This window comes from Pyricularia grisea (genome assembly GCF_004355905.1).
Source record: "Pyricularia grisea strain NI907 chromosome Unknown Pyricularia_grisea_NI907_Scaffold_1, whole genome shotgun sequence".
Lineage (NCBI taxonomy): Eukaryota > Fungi > Ascomycota > Sordariomycetes > Magnaporthales > Pyriculariaceae > Pyricularia > Pyricularia grisea.
The window spans coordinates 3,428,272-3,449,579 of NW_022156716.1; the positions used below are offsets into that span (position 1 = coordinate 3,428,272).

Here is a 21,308-nt window from a genome sequence, read left to right on the forward strand (position 1 = left end):
ATAGTACGAGCACAGTGTAGAATATTCAAAAGGCTTTATATAGGTACCTAGATAGTAGGTAGGCTTACATTTGTTTATATTTACAGGTCAGCGGATATCACATCTATATTACAAGGACGTCCTCGTTCAGCTTTTACGGGTCTATCAATCCTTTTCTGCACCTACCCCGTGTATTACGGATATTGGTGCCCGTCAACTTTGTTCCTAATTTTTTTTGGTAGTACAATCCGTCATCTGTTCTGGCGCCAGCCTTGTCTACTTGAAGTTGACTTGAGAGTCCATCTTGACGGCCCCCTGCGCCTCGAGGGCCTTTAACCTCTGCTCTTTTTGGTAGTTTGCGAGTCTGTACTTTTTGAAATGTGTAACCTGTACCACCAATCAATGGTGTCCCAAGTCAGCGAGGTGTTCCTCTGAAGGATGAGAGTTAGGGAGGATGACAAGGGATGCAGCGAAAGAGAAGAAAAAAAAAGCCTACCCATTGCGCCGCGCAGTTTTGCTCAAACTCATTGCTCTCAGCCTTGCACGCCTTGGCTGCGGCTTTTTCGTCTTTAAGGGCATCAATGATGCCGGCCTTGTCGAGGCAGGCAAAGTACTTGTCGCGCGAGTCCCAGCAGCGCTGGCGCTCGGCGCGCTTGGGGACGGCGGTGCCCTGGCGCAGCTCGTCGGCGCGCTTCTCATCCTCCGACTTGAACAGACCGAGGAGAGCCATTGTTGTGGTGTTTTGGCCTGTGATTATGTGGATTAGGTCTGAGGGGTTGGTTCAGTGGGTTTGATCTAGTCGTTTGTTCGTCCGTAACCCGATAAGACTCTTCCTTGGCTGACCTGCACAAAAAAAAAAGTCGCATGCAGACTTGAGGAGCTTCAATTTGTTCGAAGCTTTGGTGACGTCGCTCTCCCGAAAATCCGAGTCGGACCCGCGTTTTCACGTGACATCGTCCCAAGTTTTGCGGGTAGCATAAATAGTACAAGTGCGCGACGTAGCATCAGCGCTAGAACAGGTCTAGCGTATTGGTGTTCCTGTGGAGAGTCCGGCAGGTCGATCCCCTGCGCAGGGGTCCCGAGGTTGATTTTCTGACGACACATTGCGAGATGCTTGTTTTCCGGGACAACAACCCATCAACAAGGCAGCACGGCTATTGTAACCCAACAGTCCCGACAGCTTGGTCTTTACCCACAGCTCACTCATAAACAGCTGCAACCTAGGTAGCTTCAGCCGTCGACTTGAGCTGTAAACACAACGCCTGCTCACTGATTTTTGGAAATCTCGACGCAAAAGTCTGTGCGAAACCAATCGCTTGGACATCACCGTTCGAACCAGCCATCCATCATCTTCGGCATTCAGCAGAAGCTACGATATTAGTTTTTCGACCAGCGACGGACTGATTTGTTTTGATTTTGATCTTCTTTCAATGAGGTAGCGTCTTGGTCTAATTCAACACAAGCTACCTACCTACCTGTACCAAACAGTCTCGCGACCACAATTCGGGCTTTGGTCAAGTTGAGCAAAAGACACGACCACAACATCCGCAGCCAGCTGCAAACCCAGAGTCTCATGGGAGCGACCTGACCTCGGAGGAAACGTACGCGCAACTCAACAAGTCAAAATAATGGCGCGGCGTCGCCGGCCCCCACGCGCCGGCGCGCTGACGGAGCTCCCACCGCTCAAGATCATCTCCCAGATGGCGATCCTGCAGGTCTCCTACTACGCTGCGGCCCTGGTGCTCATGGTATTCACGGCGCTCGTTTACGGTAAAAAGTTCTCGATGGAGTGGTTGTTTGGGTGGGAGCCCGTGCGAGGGGACACAACAATGGGATGGCTGATGGCTTTCACATGGCTGGTTGACGGGGCGTTGGTTGTGTGAGTCTTCCTCTCCGGAAACCGGGCTACCCGGTATTAGCCATACGCAATTCGCGTGCAACTGGCGCTTCTACAACACATGCAGGTTTTGCTAACAAAAAGATAATCATAATCTACAGTTCGCTCGGCCTGACGCTCATTGTCGCCCGCTCCAAGCTCGTCCCGGATTTTGCCATCTCCCTACACGTCATTCACCTCATCGTGACGACGTTCTACACGGGGCGGGTGCCGCGCAGCCCCTTTTGGTGGCTCACCATGGCGGCATCGAGCGCTGCGGCCGTGGGGTTGGGCATGTGGGGCTGTCAGTACCGCGAGCTGCGGCCCATGTTCTTTGGGGGAGGGCGGTCTTCCGCAAATGCGTCCGGTGGCGGGAACGGAGAAGGAAGCAGCACTGCGGGTGGCGGCACTGATGGCCCCGAGGATGAAGAGCATGGCTTCTCCAGGGGTAGAGGTCGTGGGAGAGGTCGGGACAGTAGAGGCGAGTACGAAATGATGAAGATGAACGGGAATACGGACTAAGCCTTGATAGATTCGCGGCTGAAATTCCGCAAATATATACTTTAATAGAGAAATCTTATCGACATATGAAAACATACCTAAGCATGTGTATAGTATCGACTGCCAATCAGATCTGGGTACGTGAAGATATGATTTTTACGCTCCTCTTCCATAAAGGACATACAGGGATATCTTTGCCAATGACCTACCTATCGAAAGCAACGGTTCATACTCCGTGTTGCACATTGGGTTTGGTGGGAAAGGTGAGAGGCACATAGAAAAAGGCAACTCAGAGTTGGATGCAGGCAAAGTCTACAAACATAATCAGTTTATCCCCTTATACGAAGCCGACCAGTTGCTCTCAAATCTTGCATATTTTCCATTTACTTATGAACAAGTGTTTAACACAGAAGACTTGGTTCTGTTCTAGTTCTAGACCGGGGGACCCTTGACACGTTCCTCGACGTGTGTTGGCGACATTCTGGTGGATTCATTTGTGAAAAAGTTTTTAGCGCAAAAAAGGTAAATGGCGGCCCAATCACCGCCCTCAGACTGTTCTTAGTGGGTGAAGGGTGGGGTAAGGCTGGCAGTGCCTAATTGGATCACCGTCTGCCTCTTTTGCGCTAAAAACTTTTCATCAAATAAACTAGGGGCTCCGGATGCGGGAAGCCAACGCCAGCTCAATAAGAGGGGATAAAAAAAAGGATACAGGGGATTCTGTTATTCATAACAACTCGTTAATCGCCAGTTTTATCATCTGAGCTGCGATCATGTGGCATTGCTACAAATCCTATGCCCTCCACGGGTGTTGAGCGCGTGCAACTGAGCATGGCTCCTCAAAACCGTCCTGCGTGAAAATGCTGCTGTGCAGCCCTCAATTTCGCACTTGAACTTGAGTTCTGCGGCTTTGCGAGGTTGAGGCTTTTTTGGAGGTCTTGGAAAAGACGCGGAACACTTGTCTATGCCTGGATGACAAGTTCGACGGTGCCTCTTTAGCTCCCTCATCGACGCCAAGCCATACAATCTATAGTCGCAGCCTGGCTCAGTACATTGGAAAGGCTTCTCGTGGCGATTTGAGTGGGTTTCACGATCTCGCCGAAGCTTGAAACCTTCGTGGAAGTGGTAGCATGTTCGCCTCGAGCATTTGAAGAAGTTCTCGCCGTAATACTCGGCCAGGATTCGCTTCTCGCGCGGGTCTGATTGAAGAGCCCTACTCTCCAGCGCGGCGCGGCTTCGTTTGATGGCACTTTCCAGTGTCGATGGGTGAACGGCATCGTCAGGATCACCGGTCCCTCGTAGCGAGGTTATATGCTGAGCTATCCGCCAAATTAGATCGAAATCTTGCGAGAGTCCAAGTCTCGACAGGGCTTCAACGCTTGGAGGAGAGATGTCCTCTCCCACGACGAGATCCCCACGATATATCTCGCTGAAATCTCTAATTGCATATTCCATTTCCTCAGATGGTATGTGTGGCTCATATTTGCCTACTGCCCTGCCTGCTTCCTCGATCGTTTTGAGGACATGGTCTGCCCAGTGGGCAGCGGCGTAATCCTGGAAGGCCGACTGCCCCTCCACATTTTCCAGCGTTGGCTGGTATTCTGAGTCGAAGTTGCAGTCGAATGTCAAGTACTGCAAGCATAGGAGAGACATTGCGTACTCTGCTGAAAGACTGGACATATAATCAGAATTGATGAGATGCCTGAAAAATGCCACACGTTAATCACAATACCAGCCTTGATATATACACATCAATCAGAAGAATAATTGAATTAGGGGGCGACTTGCATTGCGGCTGTGGAGTGTACAAACTCGATTCTGTCTCCCGGTAAAACCACGACCAAAGAACCACATATCTCATGTACGTGTGATGATAGCCTACGGTCATGGTCGAGGCTGTGCGTGGCTATGTTTATGGATACCGCAGCCTGAATCTCATGCCACTTAAGGGCTCTTCGAGCACACAAAAGCAGCTGGAGGATTTTCAAAGCCGTCTTCTTCTCCTCGTCGCTGTCGGTCTGGATAATACGGTGCATAGTTCGGTCGTAGCTGTGGTGATGTCAGAGCCGGAAAAGGCAGTAGTACATCAGGCATAAACATGGACTCACGCTTGTCCCAAGTCTTTGGGAAATCGGGATGGACTGAGTTCTTCCGAGACCAGGAGCTTTGTTGGCTGTGCTAACAGATTATTTGCAACCAGCTTGGCGAAGAGGAACATTCCTGCGTTTTGCTGCCTCATTAGCACACGCACTTTCCCACATGTTGGAGCGTTTGGAAGGTGGGTATACCTTGGGCACGGTCTGTGACGTGCTGAGCTATATATTCCCTCTCTGAGTCCTCAAAACAGTGTTTTTCTTGGATGAGCTGCGAATAATAGTTCATGTAGATACTGATATCGCTCTCGATATTTTCTGGCAGAGTTGATATTTGAGTTTCAGCATTGAGATGCCTCCTAATATCAGGCTCGTTACGGCTTAAAACCAGCAACCTCAAGCTCCCAGGCTGCTGGCCGTCACAAGTTTTGATAACGTCGATCATGAATTCGAGAATCTGTTTGCGCTGATCAGCCTCGCACTCGTCGAGTCCGTCCAGCACAACATATGCCTTGGGGATGTTTCTCAGAATGAGCTTGAGAAGACTCTTGCAGAGCTTGATGGATTCGAGGAAGAGTCCGCCCTTCGCCAGACCTTCGTCGTAATAGTATGGACTCAAGTCAGCCAGGCGTGGGTCCAATCGGTTCGCCTCGAGGAGCTGGGCCAGAATCGCTCGGAGGATGTTGAGCATTGAGTTTCTCTGCGGATCCCGATACTTGCAGTACATGAAAGCCACCGGAGCCGGCTTTTTTTCTCGAAGCTCCTCGATGAGCACGGATGCAAGCACAGACTTTCCTGACAATCTGAATTAGTTTTGAACAGGCTCTTCTGTGATCATAATCATCACAAACTCACCAGCTCCAGGGAAACCGTGTAACCAGACGATGGACGACCTGGGTATATCAAGGCCTAACCAGCTCTGTATTTCTTTGTGTTTAAGAATCCAGATACCTGTCTGTTTACCCGTTGCTTTGTGCAAGTCCTCGCGTACTCTAAGCTGCTCCTCGTGATCTCGAATCACCGCAGGGGCGTTAATCCATCTGAGGATTTCCCGGTACCTCTGTAAGCTCTGATGCTCTTTCTCTGCTGCATATTTCTTGCGGTTCTCCGCCAGCTCAGCAAAGAGTTGCGCCCATTTGGTATCAGTGCTGGTTCTGTCGGCCTCGTAGTGGCTGATGTGCAGCTGAGCAGCTTGTCTGTCAACAAGCTCCTTGAGCCGATGAAGATCATCTAACTTTGGCCGGAAGCGAGATTTGAAGTTGTTCCACACAGCACGGAAGATATGCTTTGCCACTGTATAGCAGTAAAGCCGGAGTTAGCTACATTTCTAGCTTTGAAGGTGATTAGATAACTTACTTCTCTGCCGGAGATGTGCGAGTGCTTCCAAGTGAAAATCGAGAATCACCTCCCACACGTGCTTCAGGGTTTCTTGCATTCTACCATCTTCTTTGAAGAGGGTATCGTAGCCTGAAAAGACTGGGAGGCTATCGGCGATATGCTGATAGGTCTCTAATAGCTCATCAATCGAGTCGGTCCAAGATTTTGCAGACTTTTGTACGGCGAGTTAGAGCTCAACCGTCCAGAATTATTGGGTGAGGACAGCAATAATATATCTGCTTACCAAGAGGAGGAACTTCATGGGGCCCCAGACAAATGCCAAAATCTCACACGAGTTGCCAAAGACCTCTACTACCTTGCCAAACTGTTCCATGGCCTCAATGAACCCCTGAGCACGCCTAATATTCACCATCTTCTTTGAGAGTCGCTGCTCATTTTGTATGTTGATAATGGCGACCTGCAGATCCTCCTTTTTTGTCACACTAAATTTATTTTTTTCTTCACTCGAAAGCTGAGCACGAAACTTGTTCAAGGCCAGCTCGAAGCTGGTTTTGACACTTGTAGTAGGCGTCGACTGAGACATGATGAGTGATTGTGCTAAATAGTTGAACTCCTTTGTTGCTAAAATATGTTGCCCAATGATCTCTCACAGCCTGTTATAAAAAAAAGACCACTGATCAGGCTCGAGGACAATGGAAAGGCCGGCAGGGGTTTTTTTTTTCCTACAGTGAAACCACCCGAGTGAGTAAAAATATGCAATGTGATGGGCCAAGTAGCAACTGGTCAGGCTGTGCAAAAGGTCCCCAATGACCCCCATAAACTCAGCCAATAGCATTCAGCCAAGATGGTTCGCCTGTGATCCCGGATGCATACATATGCAGACGAGGCGACCAAACCCTGCATGTGGAAATTGGCATGCCTCCGAGATGTCGCACCCTAATCCCCATAGTTGTCACGTCATAAATGTTGCAAGTTAGAATCCTAATAATCTAGTCTCCTGGCGTAGATAGTCGAGCTGAGACCGCATGCAAGATGAGCTTCAATTCAGGCTACGACCGTGACTTGTGGGCGATATTGAATGATGACTTTCCCGGAACGGATGAGGCTCTATCAATCATTGAGACCACTTACCTCGATGAAACGCTCGGCGAGATACAAAATTGGGGTGATGTGGCCTTGGGAGTCGCCAATCAAGACCATGAAAATGCAAAAAGCATTGTCGAACGGAGTCTGGGGAGCACGACCAGACAAACTGAGGAATACTGCTGCTATGGAATGGTACGTCCTGTCGTTGCTGTTAAGCTGTATAATTGAATGCTAACCATGGTCATCGAGAATTAAATAAAGATTCATGATGCTAGCATTAGACTCACGGGAGACATGGGGCAGATCCTCCAGAAACTTGACCTCACCCAAAGTGTCATGGAGTTCGAACTCATTAAACGACCCCAAGATAACCCGCTGCTAGAGTTTGCAGACGGCACGGTGTTGGCCCAAGTCTCTACGGAAATCTGGGACGCTCTGGAAGCCATATCGCAGAAGCTCTGTCAGCAGGAACTCATCGAGACCCGAGCTTTTGTGCGTCCGACTGCTGTCAGGGACGTCATTCAACGTACTAGGAGGAAGTTTGATGCCACCTTGAAAGTAGACATGAATGTGTACGGATCACGCTCGAATGCCGATGCTGTAGGCTGCGTCTTATCCGAGTGCAAAATCTTCCTCCAGGATCCTGACCACGGCGTTGTTGGGGTTGATTATCACAACCCGCATCTTATTGAGTTCCCAGGCTTTGAGGAAACAACAGCCTGCTTGGCAGCTGCCGAAAGACTGAGAAAGGATCAAAAAACGGTCGAGAACGGTGAGGCTGGTATAGTGGAGGCGGGGGATAGCAGGAGGGCGGTATCTGCAGTTTTTCATTCTCTTACTAGACACCGAGGATTGTATTTGGCACAAGGCTCCAAGTTGCGGACAAATCTTTTCCAGTGGGTTTGCTGTTCATTTCACCCTTTTTGGTGACGACGAGAAAAAGAGAACGTGCTGACATATTTCAATCTAGACATCAGCAAAAAGCGCTCCACTTCATGAAGCAGAGAGAGGAGGGTCCCATACCTGCCGATTACAGTCTGTGGCAGCATATTGTGAATGCGCCTCGCAGAGAGTTGCTGGAGTAAGCCAAACTTGGCAAAATCCAATCTTTCCTTATCACGCAAGGAATTTAAAAAAAAAAAAAAAAAAAAAAAACCAACCGAATGCTGATCGTCTATCTCACCTTACAGGTACAGCCACAAATTGACTAGCAAGCAGCAAGATGAGCCTCCAGAAGAGCTCGGGGGTGGGATTCTGGCAGACGATATGGGCATGGGAAAGTCCCTGACCTCCCTTGCTCTGGTCGCAGATACACTCGACATTGCACTGGAATGGAGGAAAGACGGCGATAAAACATGGGGAATGCAGACGTCCAAGCGCGTCCGCACAGCCCAGCGCTCAAAAGCGACTCTCATTATTGTGCCATCCACATGTAAGCCTTCCGGTCACCAAAGGGCCATGGATACGTTGACAAAAAGTACTGATCATACGCTGCAGTGATTATGAAGGAGACCTGGGAAAATGATATCAACAGGTTCGTCTCAGCTTACTTTGCTTGTGTATTTTTGAGCTTTGAATGGACTGACCATGATCCACTGCCGTATAGACACATGTCTGAAGGCATCACAGTCGCCAAGTACTACGGAAAGGAGCGGGATGCTGTTGACCCCGAGATATACCTCAATAGTGACATAATCTTCACAACCTACCATACTATCGCGACCAGTGCCAATAAGCCAAGGTGCGCAATACGTACTATTGAATGGTTCAGGATCATTCTAGATGAAGGTAGGTCAAGGGTGATGCAACTGCACATATAACAACAACCTTGAGGGTCCACTGACACGCGATGATCACTATGCAGCGCACATGATACGGCGGAGGGAGACGACCTTGTTCCAAGCTGTGTCCCAGCTTTCCGCTCGATCAAGGTGGTGCTTGACCGGGACGCCCATACAAAACAAGCTGGAAGATCTCGGCTCCCTGTTATCATTTCTCCAAGTCGACCAGCTCCAGAACAAAGCCGTCTTCAAGAAATACGTCATCGGCAAGCTCAGCGAGGACTTTGAGAAGGGCACCAAGGCCTTTGCCGAGTTGATGGACTCCATCTGTCTGAGACGGACCAGAGTAATACTGGGAATGCCAGAGCCGGTGGAAAGCACGAACTGGATCACGTTGTCTCGAGCAGAACGGGAGCAGTATGATCGAACAGTCCGGGAAACTGCCGAGATGATCCGACAAAAGACGTGGGAAAGGACCGGAAAGGGCAACCATTTCGGTTTGTTCCAAGCCCAGCTGCAGCTCAGGCTGATCTGCAACCATGGCACATACCAAGTGCCCCTGAAGCTAAGCCGGAGGGACAGACGATCGGAGCGCGAGGCGATGCTGCAGACCATTGGACTCGGAGGCGACACCATCTGCTCTGGGTGCGGCGCTCCATTTTCGGCATTTGAAGCGCTAAGCTCGACTCTTTGCAGACACAAGTTCTGTGGCGAGTGCATGGAAGACAACAACACCTCGTGTCCGGTGTGCCACGCCCGGACGAGGGTGGTAGACGAATTCAATGACGGGCCAAATGCAGGCGTGGGGCTACCCATGTACGCAGATGTAGGAACTGGTGGTTATTTCAACATGAATGGCATATCATCCAAGATGGAAGCCTTGATGAAGGACGTCAAAGCAGTCTCGCAACTAGGTGGTGCCAAAAGGTGATGATATCGTCTCCTTGTTGATATAAAAATATTCAAGCTGACCCGGGAAAACACCCTCGATAGTATCGTCTTCTCGTGCTGGACGCGATCGCTCGACCTGATAGCAATGCACTTGCAAAATCATCACATCCGCTACGAACGAATCGACGGGGATCTCAGCATCTGGCAGCGACAGGCTAGCATGAAGAAGTTTACAGAGGACCGAGACATTCCCGTGCTGTTGATGACGACAGGAACTGGTGCCCTTGGGTAAGACCTCCCTTTACTAGTCTAGATGCAGTCCTAAAAGGGCCTGCCTGGTTCAGGCACTAACCACTCTTGTAGACTGAACCTCACCGTCGCAAGCCACATCTTCATCTTCGAGCCGCAATGGAACCCAAGCGTGGAGAGTCAAGCAATCAGCAGAGCACAGCGGCTTGGACAGGATCAGCAAGTATTTGTGATGAGGTATCTGGTTGCTGGTACCGTTGAGAATGTAAGAGAGCCCTTGGTTTAAACAAAAGACAGGACAGCCGCTAATGATGAATTTCTTTCCTGCAGAGAATGCACTCGCAGCAAAAGAGAAAAGTCGAATTGGCCAAGGTCGGATTCGAAAATGAATCTATCGCTTCCGAGCAGGGAGATTGAGATTGACCAAGATTTTCACCTTTCTAACGTTGCACGCGGGTACTCCACCGTAATGGGGAACCGGAAGCTTCAGGGTCCTGCCGGTGAGCGGTGAAACATTTTGCTTACGGTTAAAAAAGACTCCAGGGGGGTTAGCGACCAGGGGGTGTGAGTTGGTAGCCTACCAATCCTACCTATCCAGCAGTCTGCCCATTTTCTTGGTGCGGGGAAAGGCTCTTTTTTTTTTTCTGCAGCCAAGCTGATCCTCCCTGCTCGATGATGCGCTTGAATGTTTGTTTTTAGGGGTAGTGGCTGCAAGATACGGTACGGTAGACACAAAAGCCAAGGGCTTTTCATCTCACCCAGATTGGTGACATTGAACCCCCCGCTTTCCTTTCTCACCCACAAGTTTTTTTTTTGCGAGCTACTCGTTGGGGGGGTTTTTTTTTTGTTTTCGGTAAACTTTGTACCGTAAAGTGAAACTTGGTCTACCACGTACGTTGAAGAAGCAAAAGATAAACAAGCAAGTCATGACTCTTGACGTCCAGACCATTTCTAGCTCCAGAACTAGCCAAGACACTACCAAATCTTAGCCTTGCCAAGCATTTTTTTTTATTTCGTATCTGGACATTTTCTGTTTTCCTAATCTGCTTTTCTAAACCACAAAATCGGAAAATCAGAATTGAGACCATGAGCCCTTCAAATCGCCTAAAATATGACCCTAACCCAAACTTCGGACACGTGTCAAAGCTCGACAAGGCTCTGGCCGTCGTCGGCTACGCGGTGGTGACAGTACAGGTTGTCTTCTTTTTCTTGGCTCGGTTCATAAGATCAAAAACGGGACCTCTACGGAAGGAGCTCGTATATTTTCTAGTTCCAAAGCAAGTCGTCTCATGTTTGCTTCCCCCCAACCCCTTTTCTCACTATCATGGGTCTCATCATGTTATACTAACAGCCCAACCCCAGGATTATCTACTGGTTACCCACATCAATAATCCGCCAGGGCTCGACCCGCGGCACGCAAGCATTTACCTCGCACCGCTATGGAGACCGCCTGGCCGCGTTCCCCGAGGTGATCGACCGGCCCGAGTTCAGCGGCATCTGGGTGACCAAGCCCGGGTTCACGCGAGCATCCAAACCGCGTGATGCCGACGTGGTCCTAATCTACGTCCACGGCGGCGGCTACGTGACGGGCCTGCCGGAGCAGTACGTCTGCATGCTCCTCCGCATGGCCGAGCGGATCGAGGCCAAGGGTCAAAAGGTGGCCATCTTTGCCCTGAGGTACTCGCTCGCACCGGAGCGCCGCTTCCCCACCCAGCTTCTCCAGGCCGCGGCCTGCTGGGACTACGTAGTCGGGGAGATGGGCGTGCAGCCTACCAGGGTGGCGCTGATGGGCGACTCGGCCGGCGCGTCCATCATCCTGTCGATGCTCGCGCACATGTCGCACCCGCTGGTCGGGGTCGAGAGGGTGAAGCGGCCGGCGAAGCCCGGCAGGGGCCTTTTCCTGATCAGTCCCTGGGTCAACCCGGTCGACGAGACGGGCTACGACGACAAGCCGGGCATGGACGTGGTCAACGTGGCGACGCTGCGGGCGTGGGCGGTCGCGGCGGCCACCGGGGTCGAGGACGATGACGTCGCGCGCTACCTCGAGTTCACGGGCCCGAGGGACGACTGGCACGACATCCTGCCCGCCTACACGTGGGTGTCGGCGGGAGGGAACGAGAGGTTCCTCCGCAACATCACGCGGTTCGTGGACGCGGCCAGGAAGGCGGGCAAGAGGGTCGACTACCAGGTGCGGAAGGGAGAGGTTCACGTCTGGCAGTTTATGGAGTGTGTGGTGGATGGGGACAAGGCGATGGGGCAGGAGTTTGGCACGTTTGAGGATGATCTGCTGGCTGGGACTGATGGGCTTGCCAAAGCGATTCTTGATGCCCAAAGAAGCAAGTGAGGGCAGCCTTATTTACCTTGGTCAAATTGTTGTTCAAGGGGAGGAGATATCCGATACCCATTTAATATTAAAGTAAATTCTTGAATCAAGGAAATAATAGCCGATGTGGGTGGGCTCTTCCATTCGCCTGGGGCTTCCTCTCTGACTCCAAGTACTACTATTGAATCAGGCCCATAAAGTAGTTGCGGGGGTTCAGGAGAGGTATTTCTCGGTACTGCATAATGAATGACGGAATATGTCGTTATAAATCATTGCGTGATCATCACCAAAAAGGCCAAGCTGCTCGATCAGGGGGTTGACTGGATGATATGAGTGCCCTGGCATCCTTCCTTCGGACTCTCAAATGATTCCGACCGTCCAGTATGAAAATTCGAAAAGTGAATAGGGGTTATGCTTCCGACTATGCCGATATTGTTACGATAACGATACTGTACGTCGTTGCCAAGACGTGCTAATGTAGCGCGACACAATAAATCCACTCCCCGCCGGTCCCGTTTCTTTTTTTCCAAAAAAGAAATAAAAGCGAGACTATGACAATCGAACTGTGTGGAGAATCTTGGCATTTTCATACTCTGGTAATACTACCAGTAGTATACCATCAGACTATGTTAGTCTATTGTCAATGCTGAAAAAGAAAAGAAAAGAAAAGAAAATCAATTTTCCATCTTCAAGCTACAGCCACAGCCACACCACCGGCACCCCCGTTGACGCCATTCTCGGCACCACCGTCGGACAGAAACCCTGACTTGGCCACTCGGCCCGACTCCTCAACGGCAGCTCCGTCGGGCTGGTGGTTCTTCCTACGCTTCTTCAGCACCGGATCCACCGGCGAGTCGTCGTGGTTTCGCAGGTAGTAAGCGTAGTCGAGACCCTGCGCCTCGACGGTGCTGTGGCCGTCGCCCAGGTACCCGAACCGGTTCGTCCCGGCCTCGCGCTCCATGATCCAGTCCTCCCACCGAGGCTCCTTGATCGCCTCGAGGTAGTGCAGCGTCGACCCGGGCCACAGACCCACCACCTTGCCAGTGGTAGTGTTGCCCTTGTACCAGGAACGGCACGAGTCGGCCCAGACTTGGGGAAGAGGAGGCAGGGGAAGTTAGTTTCTGGGGGAAAAAAGCCTTTGCAAATAATATCTGATTTTGTGTTATAGGATTATTTTTTTGGGGGAAAATATTAGCTCACTAGTCTCCTTCATGTACTCGTCCTTCCACTCGTTAAACTCTCGCACTGCGTCCGACCGCACCCGGAATGACCGGAGGTTCTCCTTTTGGAACTTGCCCATCAGCTTGACCATGTAGTCCGCCTGGGCCTCGATGTTGATGAGGACCGGTCCGTTTCCTAATGGACTATTCGGGCCGAGAGTCATGAGGTAGTTGGGGAAGTGGTCGACTGCAACGCCAAAATACGCCCGAGGTTCATCTTTGCGAGGGGGGTGGGTGGGAGATATCCCCCATCGAGAACAAAACAATTAGTCCATAAACACATTGACGTCAAGGTGGGGGAGAAAAAAACAAAGAACACGAGCTGCCAGGCTGGCGATCTTCTTTCCCAGCTGCATACCTTTCCACATGCGAGCCAGATCCGCGCCCGAGGTACCCCTCAGAGGAAATCTAGGCTTGTAGGTTGTGTCGAACCCCGTAGCACAGATCAGCACGTCGACGGGGTATTCCCTCTTGCCGTCCTCGCAGACCACACCAGTCGGCGTCACCTGTGTGACCTGTGCACAAACCGTCTGCACTTTTTCGTCGGACAGCGCATTGATGTAGCCAGTGCCCGGCGTCAACCTGCGGCACCCAACGGCCCAGTTCGGGACCAAGACCTTTTCGAGCTCTGGGTCGCGGATGCTGTCGCGCATCTTCTGCTCCACCATCTGCCGCAGTCCATCCTGCTCGGCCGAGTTGACGTGGAACACGGGGTAGAGCTTGTTGCTGCTGACCTCAAACTCCCTGCGGAACCTGAGGTGCGCTTCGGGGTCTCGCGCAAACGCCTGCTTCTCCTCATCGCTGTACTCGTGGTACTCGCCGCCCTGCCTCGTCCCTTGGCCAAAGACGGGCGTGATCCAGGTCGCGCTGCGGATAAAACTAACGAGGCTGCCTACCTTGTCCTTGATGGCGGGGAGGATCTGGATCCCCGACGAGCCGTTGCCAATCAATCCTACTCGCTTGCCGGCCAGGTCGAGCCCCTGCTCGGGCCAGTCGGCAGAGTGGACCAGGTCGCCGCTGAAGGACTTGAGGCCAGGAATGTCGGGCCACTTCCAGTCGTTGAGGACCCCGCCCGCGTTGAGGAGGACGTGGCAGGTCTTGTTGAGCACGCTACCTGTGGTGAGGTCTTCGACTTCGACCCGCCAGATGGCTTCGCCGTCGTCCCACCTGGCGCCGATCACTTTGTGGCGGAGCCGGACGAACTTTTCCAGGTCGTTTTTGACGGCAAAGTTTTTGAAATAGTCGTAAATCTCCTTGGACCCGGCGTAGTTGGCGCTCCAGTCGGGCTTGGGCTCGAAGCTCCAGGTGTAGTTGTGGGCTGGGACGTCGCAGGAACACCTGGTGGGTTTTATTGGTGATGTGTTTAGTAAAGCTTGCTCTTTTCTTTTAGATTAAAGGACAAAAGAGGGAAGGGACAGTCACAGAATGGGTGAGAGGTGGCTAGCTAGGAAGACATACCCTGGATATCGATTCTCGTACCAAGTGCCCGTCATATCTGGATTCTTTTCAAAGACCTCGAGCGTAAAGTCGTCAAAGTTGCGCTGGATCTTATAGGCCAAGAGGAGGCCAGATGCTCCTGCGCCTATGACTATAACTGAAAGCTTTCTCTGCGGTGTGTATATTGGCTGCAGGGAAGCATGACCACGCTTCACATGCTTTGGGGCATCGTTTTCCTGCGTGATGGATCCCATGATAGGTACAAAGCTGACTTGCCTGGCTGATAGAATCCACAAGACTGATGATTTAGGATTATAGAGGGTTCAACTGGTGTGCCAAGTCGAGTAAAGTAAAGCAAAGAGTGACCTGGGTGTTAAATATATCTAGCAACACATTTTATAGCTACCAAGTGAACTTTCCTACCTTCCTATCTAGGTAAATTACTCGATCATATAAGTCCGACCCATGTAAGCCCTGCCTATTGCTAGGTAGGTAGTATACATTAGCTGTAGCAGTGGAAGCAGTAGCAGCAGTCAGGCTGTTATAGAGTGGTAGGTAGTTATATGAAAATTGCCTAGATGCACGTTGCTGCAAGGCGTCACTCTGAATTGCGGGTTACATTCCAGTCACCATGGAGCGGTGCAATCAACTTTTGCCACTATGCATCTTGGTGACACAACCATGCATGCAGTATTCACTTTACGAAAAATCATCAATTCATCACATCACTCTCTGCACATATCAACCTACATAGCTGCACTTGGCGATGAAACCGGGCAAGTCCGGTACCATACATAGTCCGAGCAACCCACCCCTCTCTTTGACCTCGCATCCGACCGGAGAGATAACCGAACAAAAATAACAATAAAAAACGCTGCCGTGGAACCATATATGCCATGCTGGCGGCAACAACAAATGTCTCGGTGCATATACTGATAAGTCATAGCGGAAAACAATGGGGTTAAAGTGAAGCTTGAGTAAATAGTATATTTACCAATATGAACTATACAAATGTATTAATCTCCTCAGTCTTGAGCAATGTTATACTATATCAAAATAGTGATGCTCTTTTAATGACCAAACCCTCATCGCCCAAAGCTGGTATATCGACTGGAACATGGATTGGTTCTCAGCAACAGCAAGGGCAATAGCGTTACTGGCATCAAGCCAGCCTCTCACGGCTTTCACCGACACTCTCTAACGCCTAGTGGCTGTGTTGGCCTGACCATTCTGGCCCGCGCCGTTCTGCTTTTGAGCATCACCACCTTGGGAATTGTTGTCCTTGCCCTGATTGGCATCAGCACCCTTCTTGTCGGCAGCCGCTCCCGCCCCCGTAGCAGCTCCCTTGCCGTCGGCACCACCCTGTTTGGCACCACCCTGTTTGGCACCACCTGCATTGGCGTCGGCTGCCTTGCCTGAATTGGCATCCGCTGCGTTGCCCGAGTTGGCATTCGCCGCATTGCCTGAACTGGCATTCGCCCCATTGCCTGCATTGGCATTCGCCCCATTGCCTGCATTGGCACCAGCCCCATTGCCATCAGCACCAGCCTTCTTATCTCCCCCATTGGCATTGTTGTTGGCCGGTGCCCCCTGGGCCCCCTTGGTCGCGGCCACGCACTCCTTCTGCTGCTTGTCGCAGTCGGCAACACTGCCTTGGATCTTCTTGCTGTTGACCTGCTGTGCGCAAGCGTTCTTCTGCCTGTCACAGGACCGTTGCAGGGCGGCTCCGCTGTTGACGAACGTGTCGCCATCTATAGAGAAGGGGCGATTGCCCGTGCCCTTGATGACTGGAGGAGCGGTGCCTCCCAGGCTGCCAGTGAAGGTTTGGACGTTTTCACCCTCGGCACGCTCTTGGACTGTGGGTGGTGGGGGGGTGAAAAAGGGCGTTAGTGTTCAGTTTTTCATCGTGCAATGGTTAATGGCTCATGGTTTTCAGCAAAAAAAGGGGGGAAGCAGTGAGAAGAACTTACTGACGAGACCGTGGATAAGGGCGGGGAGGATGGCGACGAAGAGGGTGTTGGACTTCATTTTGATGGTAAAGATTGTGGAGTAAAAAAGTTTCGTAAGTGGACGAGTGAGTGTACTATAAGGACAGAGGTAGAAGCAAACTAAAGAAGTAAAGATTGTACAAAAAGTAGCTCACAGAGCTGAAAGAATGGAAATAGAGATTGTGTGAAGGCTGGACAGAGAAGTTGAAGCTGATGAGAGATAGAATCAGAGATGCTAACAGACAAGATCAAAGACCATCTTATATACACGGGCGTGTCTGATATCCAACGATCAGATGGCAGCTTACTTGATCTCGGCTCCCACCAACCAAGATACGCAGCAGGTAGTAGAGACTCGACTCGTCTGCATCTGAAATCGACAGAATTAAGACGATCTGATCGACCTCCGTTTGACCGAGAAAAAAACCATAAATTTACCCTTATTGACAACCATATCAAAAAGGGGTATTGATACCGAAAATAGTATAAGCTACATGGTATACCGTCGATCTGTATCATAGTATATTCCAAGGTCGAACGAGTTCTGAGCTCACTGGAACGAACGACTAGGTCCTGAAGCATAAAATGGAATCAGAATACAAGATTTTCACCAGTCGACGGTGTAGTAGTATTGGGCCTATGACACTGTAAACAAAATTGCCAAGTTACGGGATGTAGATCAAAACCCCACCTCAATCGCGAGTAGGGCAATCGGGTCTTTGTACAACAGCGTTTTCCTTGCTGTAGCGGTAATAGAAAGTAGTAATTGTCGTCAACGGTTCATCTGACTGCAGTAGACTGACTGACTAGGTTGACTGCTACCACAGGCCAGGATAGTACATAGTAGATTCATAGGCATCAATTTCAACCAATAGTATTAGTCTTAGGGTCAAAGGTTGACAACTGGCAGCATCTTGGACTTGTGTAGCACAATTCACTACTAGTCAGGACAACGGTCAAGAAAATAGAGTACACATAGCCCGAATGGGTTCATCCCTGGGCTCACCTCGGAACCCAAGATTAAGTCTATTTACAATCCGGAGCTTTTTAGACTTTTCATGTTACATCCGCTTGCTTGAGATCAAGATTGTTGTTGATCATGAGAGTCAACACCAATCATATTTACTGGATTTTGAAGACATGAGACACATACAAACATAAGGTCATTGGTATCTACCTACCTATTTACATTACCTAGGTACCTACCTAATCAAGAACTCAAGAGAGACAAAGCAAATTTTTTGGCAGTTGCACTTGCACTTGCAGATTTCTTTTTCACTTTCTACTTAGAAGTTGCCTACCTACATACCTTCCCTTTTTGCTCTTGGAGTCCCCTTTCATCCCTGGGTGAGAGGACTAAAGCTCCTTCCTAGAGCGAAGCAGCAACAATGTTTCCCAACATACAGTTCCAGGGATTGTCCAAGCCATCATGGCACCTTCCGGCCAGTGTGAGAAATGATGTGCGTCATGAAGAGGTAAGATATGTTGGAACCTGGGATACTCCGAGTAAATAACCCTGCTCCTTCTCAGAGCAATCCTACCTAGAATACTAAACCAAATCTTCTCTAAAGAGGTATGCATCAATACGACTTCATGCACAACCAACTTTTCATACAATGAGCAACCCATCGGATCCTCAACCCAGCTCTCAGCCCCGTGGCCCCACCCGCCCGGGTCTCCTCCAGGCATACCTCAGCATGCTGCCCATTATCTACGACCCCCGTGAGCGCCCGTACACAAATGACGCCGACAATGAGACCCTGAAATTACGCTATGTGGCAGAGGAGCTGCTGTTCGGCAACGACGCCAAGGCCTACCTCGTTCTGCGGGCTGACGAGTGTCCCTTCCCAATGCCCGAGGACGGCTTCCCCGGCCGCCTGGACGCCAACCTGTTCAGCGAGCATGGGCTCCCCAAAAACGTGGCCCGCATAGTTGACAGCCGCAGCCGCAACGGGATGGGCGAGCTGCGCGCCTTTGAGACGGCAGTCATGTACAACGGCTATGCCATCCGGCCCACCATGACGCCCGAGGCCAGGCTGCTGCTCGACATGCGTGTGGCATCGCACGCCCTCGTCGTCGCCCTGTTAAAGGCCCGCCTGCTGCTGGAGCTGCGCTGCATCCGGGAGTTGATCTCTGCGCTGTACCACCACGGCCTCCCCCCTGAGCTGGTGGAGATGATCACACTGCAAATCCGGCATTGGGAGGGGAGCCAGGTTGGGAGTCTTGTGTTTAGCCATGGTGGGCAACCTTGTGGTGCGACGGCAGAGGGGCGCAAGAAATTACGTCATGTGGTTGCCAACGTGGATAGATATATACGAGAGCAGGAGGAGGGCATTCGTGAACTCACAAGTCTCCCAGCGGCAGAGCCAATCTCTCAGTCGTACTTTTTGATTACAAGAGTCGGTGGAATAGGTAACACCCCCTCGGTCGGACGCCGGTTTAGTGTGCTCAGGGAGGATATCATATGGCGCGACTGCTGTCCCGCCATCCATATGGCCTGGCAGATGAATCCAAATGCCAGAAAATTGGTCTGGGAACTTAGTGGCGAGGAAGAGCCGCCTTGGCATACATCGTGATGATGGGGGAAGACATGCTTGATTGCATACATACCTGCTACTGAGTTTGAAGCCAGGAATTATATACCCTCAACTCTTGACAGGACCACCAATAGAATGTTTCCAGATGGGCTTTCGGTGATGCAGATAGTCGCCACTGCGTATGGCCGAGCGGATTCCCACCAGACCAGCCACTGGCCACATGGAGCAGAACTGTGCCCACCAACCACTTCGACCTGGACCATGATCCGCAGAACTAGTCTTTACGTCGATTCTTATCTTGTCGTAGACCGACGGCAAGCTCATAGCACCGTACCTTTCCCGCAAATCCTCGTACCATTTCCTATCGTACAATGACCAAAACTCACCCTCGGTGTAGTAGGCATGCGAATAAAGCACCTTGCGCCCGCCCAGCTCACCCAAGCAGCATTCCAACCTCGTATTCTGCGCCACGAATTTATCCAAATCCTGTGCTCCGCGTCCCCACAGCCCAATGTTGAGCATCGGTTTCGGGTCCGCCGATGGACCAGGCTCCGTGGTAGAAGGATGAAAGGACGGACCGCGGATCTCGCGCAGGGGACATAGCCACAGCGGCCAAACGTCTAGCTCCTTGGCCGAGTAGTCGATAAAAGCCTCGGCGGTCGAGTAGGGCAGCGACAGGTCCTGCACCAAGAAGCCAAAGGAGCGGTTCGTGCTCTGCAGCGCCCGGTACAGCATGCGCGTGTGCATAAAGTCGTCGAGGAACCAGCGCGTGAGGCGGTTGAAGGGCACAAAGGGGAAATAGCGAAAGGCTTCGAGCCCGACCCAGAAGCCTCCCCGGTCGTAGCGGAAGAGGTATTCCGCCAGTGGGATGTAGTCTACCATCTCGGTGGCGGGGTCGGATGAAGTCCGTTGCTCGACGTGCAGATAGTACCATGGATCCCAGGGCCGGCTGAACGGGCGTGCTTGGATGTCTTTTGGCTTTTGATCTGTCATTTCTCCGCTGATGACCACCCCATGGGTTTTGGAGAAGAGGATGGCGTCGACGTAGTCGTTGCCTTGGTTGGCCGTCTCCATTTGAACCACGGCTATGGCTTCTGCTACCGACCTCGTTTTGTGATAGGTGGTCTTGACAAAACGTTTCGCAGGCAGGAGCTGCAGCTCAACCAGAGTGGTGATTCCAAGAGTGCCCATTGCTCCTGCAGCCCCTTTGAACAGGTCTGCATTCTCGGTGGCTGATGCTCGTACTATCTCGCCAGTACCAAGAACAATCTCTACCCAATTCACCGATTGATCAAAGTAGCCGTACCGAAAAGAGCTACTCTCGCCCGCAGAGCCCGAATACCCTCCACCGACAGTTATCCCGGGGAACTCCATAACGACGGGTGGCACCAGGCCATGTTTCAGGGTCGAAGCTACCAACTTGTCCATCGGCACGTTGGGCTCTACCAAGGCCGTCTTGGAGGCTGTGTCGACCTTGATGACATTATTCAGGGGGCTGATGTCGACTGTCTTGCTCCCGTGTGCCGGTCTGGTGCTGTTGGTTGAGCCGTGGAATATTCTGAACTTTTCATTGCGCGACCTGAAGCCCTGTACCTGTCTGGCAATTACTTGAACTGCTGCCTCGTGAGCTTTCATCGTTGCTGTCTCGTCTTGTTTGTCCATCATCGAATTAATCCGAGTGTTAGCCTCGAGGCACTAAACAAGCAAAGGACTTGGGAATGGCTTTGGTAAAGGCAAAGAAGAACCTACAACTTAGAGTCACCAGGCCGTTTCATTCCAAGTAGACCTTCTCCGGTATCTGGAAATGCGCACATTGTCACCCGACTTTCACGCAGAGCGGCGCTTAATCATCTTGTCTGTTTGGCCGATTCCAACGTATATCGATGTCGTGGATGTGTGCTTCGTTCTCTGTACCACCACACGTTCTTTGGATATCACACTTGGCACATTGGATGCGGAAGCTCTGTTGGTAGTTGGCCACCGAAAAAAATGCAAATTAGACGATGGCCTTT

At 51.2% G+C, this 21,308-nt stretch overlaps 9 protein-coding genes across 9 annotated transcripts; 4 read left to right on the top strand and 5 right to left on the bottom strand.

The window, feature by feature from the left end:
• Positions 1-32: 32 nt before the first annotated feature.
• PgNI_01008 (uncharacterized protein) lies at positions 33-832 on the bottom strand. The gene is made up of 2 exons (XM_031121085.1): positions 476-832; positions 33-366 (listed from the first exon to the last, which is right to left on the bottom strand). The coding sequence occupies exons 1-2, from the start codon at positions 707-709 to the stop codon at positions 256-258; spliced, it is 345 nt and encodes a 114-aa protein (XP_030986543.1). The 5' UTR covers positions 710-832; the 3' UTR covers positions 33-255.
• A 225-nt stretch (positions 833-1,057) lies between these two features.
• PgNI_01009 (uncharacterized protein) lies at positions 1,058-2,427 on the top strand. The gene is made up of 2 exons (XM_031121086.1): positions 1,058-1,858; positions 1,978-2,427. Exons 1-2 carry the CDS (start codon positions 1,608-1,610, stop codon positions 2,375-2,377), a joined length of 651 nt encoding a protein of 216 aa, XP_030986544.1. The 5' UTR covers positions 1,058-1,607; the 3' UTR covers positions 2,378-2,427.
• A 697-nt stretch (positions 2,428-3,124) lies between these two features.
• Positions 3,125-6,367, bottom strand: PgNI_01010 (uncharacterized protein; the record flags this gene model as incomplete). The annotated part of the gene is made up of 7 exons (XM_031121087.1): positions 3,125-4,014; positions 4,236-4,402; positions 4,462-4,573; positions 4,642-5,241; positions 5,302-5,739; positions 5,803-5,995; positions 6,068-6,367. 7 exons carry the CDS (start codon positions 6,365-6,367, stop codon positions 3,125-3,127), a joined length of 2,700 nt encoding a protein of 899 aa, XP_030986387.1.
• A 404-nt stretch (positions 6,368-6,771) lies between these two features.
• PgNI_01011 (uncharacterized protein) lies at positions 6,772-10,653 on the top strand. The gene is made up of 8 exons (XM_031121088.1): positions 6,772-7,062; positions 7,132-7,683; positions 7,848-7,951; positions 8,061-8,302; positions 8,368-8,404; positions 8,477-8,658; positions 8,735-10,056; positions 10,122-10,653. Exons 1-7 carry the CDS (start codon positions 6,817-6,819, stop codon positions 9,580-9,582), a joined length of 2,211 nt encoding a protein of 736 aa, XP_030987917.1. The 5' UTR covers positions 6,772-6,816; the 3' UTR covers positions 9,583-10,056; positions 10,122-10,653.
• Positions 10,654-10,877: 224 nt separating this feature from the next.
• Positions 10,878-12,326, top strand: PgNI_01012 (uncharacterized protein; the record flags this gene model as incomplete). Its single annotated transcript, XM_031121089.1, has 2 exons — positions 10,878-11,008; positions 11,154-12,326. The coding sequence occupies 2 exons, from the start codon at positions 10,878-10,880 to the stop codon at positions 12,133-12,135; spliced, it is 1,113 nt and encodes a 370-aa protein (XP_030987916.1). The 3' UTR covers positions 12,136-12,326.
• Positions 12,327-12,802: 476 nt separating this feature from the next.
• On the bottom strand, positions 12,803-15,025 carry PgNI_01013 (uncharacterized protein; the record flags this gene model as incomplete). Its single annotated transcript, XM_031121090.1, has 4 exons — positions 12,803-13,203; positions 13,315-13,551; positions 13,693-14,672; positions 14,793-15,025. 4 exons carry the CDS (start codon positions 15,023-15,025, stop codon positions 12,803-12,805), a joined length of 1,851 nt encoding a protein of 616 aa, XP_030987821.1.
• A 943-nt stretch (positions 15,026-15,968) lies between these two features.
• On the bottom strand, positions 15,969-16,799 carry PgNI_01014 (uncharacterized protein; the record flags this gene model as incomplete). Its single annotated transcript, XM_031121091.1, has 2 exons — positions 15,969-16,627; positions 16,742-16,799. The coding sequence occupies 2 exons, from the start codon at positions 16,797-16,799 to the stop codon at positions 15,969-15,971; spliced, it is 717 nt and encodes a 238-aa protein (XP_030987914.1).
• A 1,348-nt stretch (positions 16,800-18,147) lies between these two features.
• PgNI_01015 (uncharacterized protein) lies at positions 18,148-19,335 on the top strand (the record flags this gene model as incomplete). Its single annotated transcript, XM_031121092.1, has 2 exons — positions 18,148-18,207; positions 18,412-19,335. The coding sequence occupies 2 exons, from the start codon at positions 18,148-18,150 to the stop codon at positions 19,333-19,335; spliced, it is 984 nt and encodes a 327-aa protein (XP_030987913.1).
• Positions 19,336-19,404: 69 nt separating this feature from the next.
• Positions 19,405-20,931, bottom strand: PgNI_01016 (uncharacterized protein; the record flags this gene model as incomplete). Its single annotated transcript, XM_031121093.1, has 1 exon — positions 19,405-20,931. One exon carries the CDS (start codon positions 20,929-20,931, stop codon positions 19,405-19,407), a length of 1,527 nt encoding a protein of 508 aa, XP_030987818.1.
• Between the last annotated feature and the right edge of the window lie 377 nt (positions 20,932-21,308).

Bases quoted from the DNA above. Each gene is read 5' to 3' on its own strand.
- PgNI_01008 (XM_031121085.1), bottom strand. From the start codon at position 709: ATGGCTCTCCTCGGTCTGTTCAAGTCGGAGGATGAGAAGCGCGCCGAC. The intron at 367-475 runs GTAGGCTTTTTT...TTGGTGGTACAG, and splicing joins AAAACTGCGCGGCGCAATGG to GTTACACATTTCAAAAAGTA.
- PgNI_01009 (XM_031121086.1), top strand. From the start codon at position 1,608: ATGGCGCGGCGTCGCCGGCCCCCACGCGCCGGCGCGCTGACGGAGCTC. The intron at 1,859-1,977 runs GTGAGTCTTCCT...CATAATCTACAG, and splicing joins GTTGACGGGGCGTTGGTTGT to TTCGCTCGGCCTGACGCTCA.
- PgNI_01011 (XM_031121088.1), top strand. From the start codon at position 6,817: ATGAGCTTCAATTCAGGCTACGACCGTGACTTGTGGGCGATATTGAAT. The intron at 8,303-8,367 runs GTAAGCCTTCCG...CATACGCTGCAG, and splicing joins CATTATTGTGCCATCCACAT to TGATTATGAAGGAGACCTGG. The intron at 8,659-8,734 runs GTAGGTCAAGGG...ATCACTATGCAG, and splicing joins CAGGATCATTCTAGATGAAG to CGCACATGATACGGCGGAGG.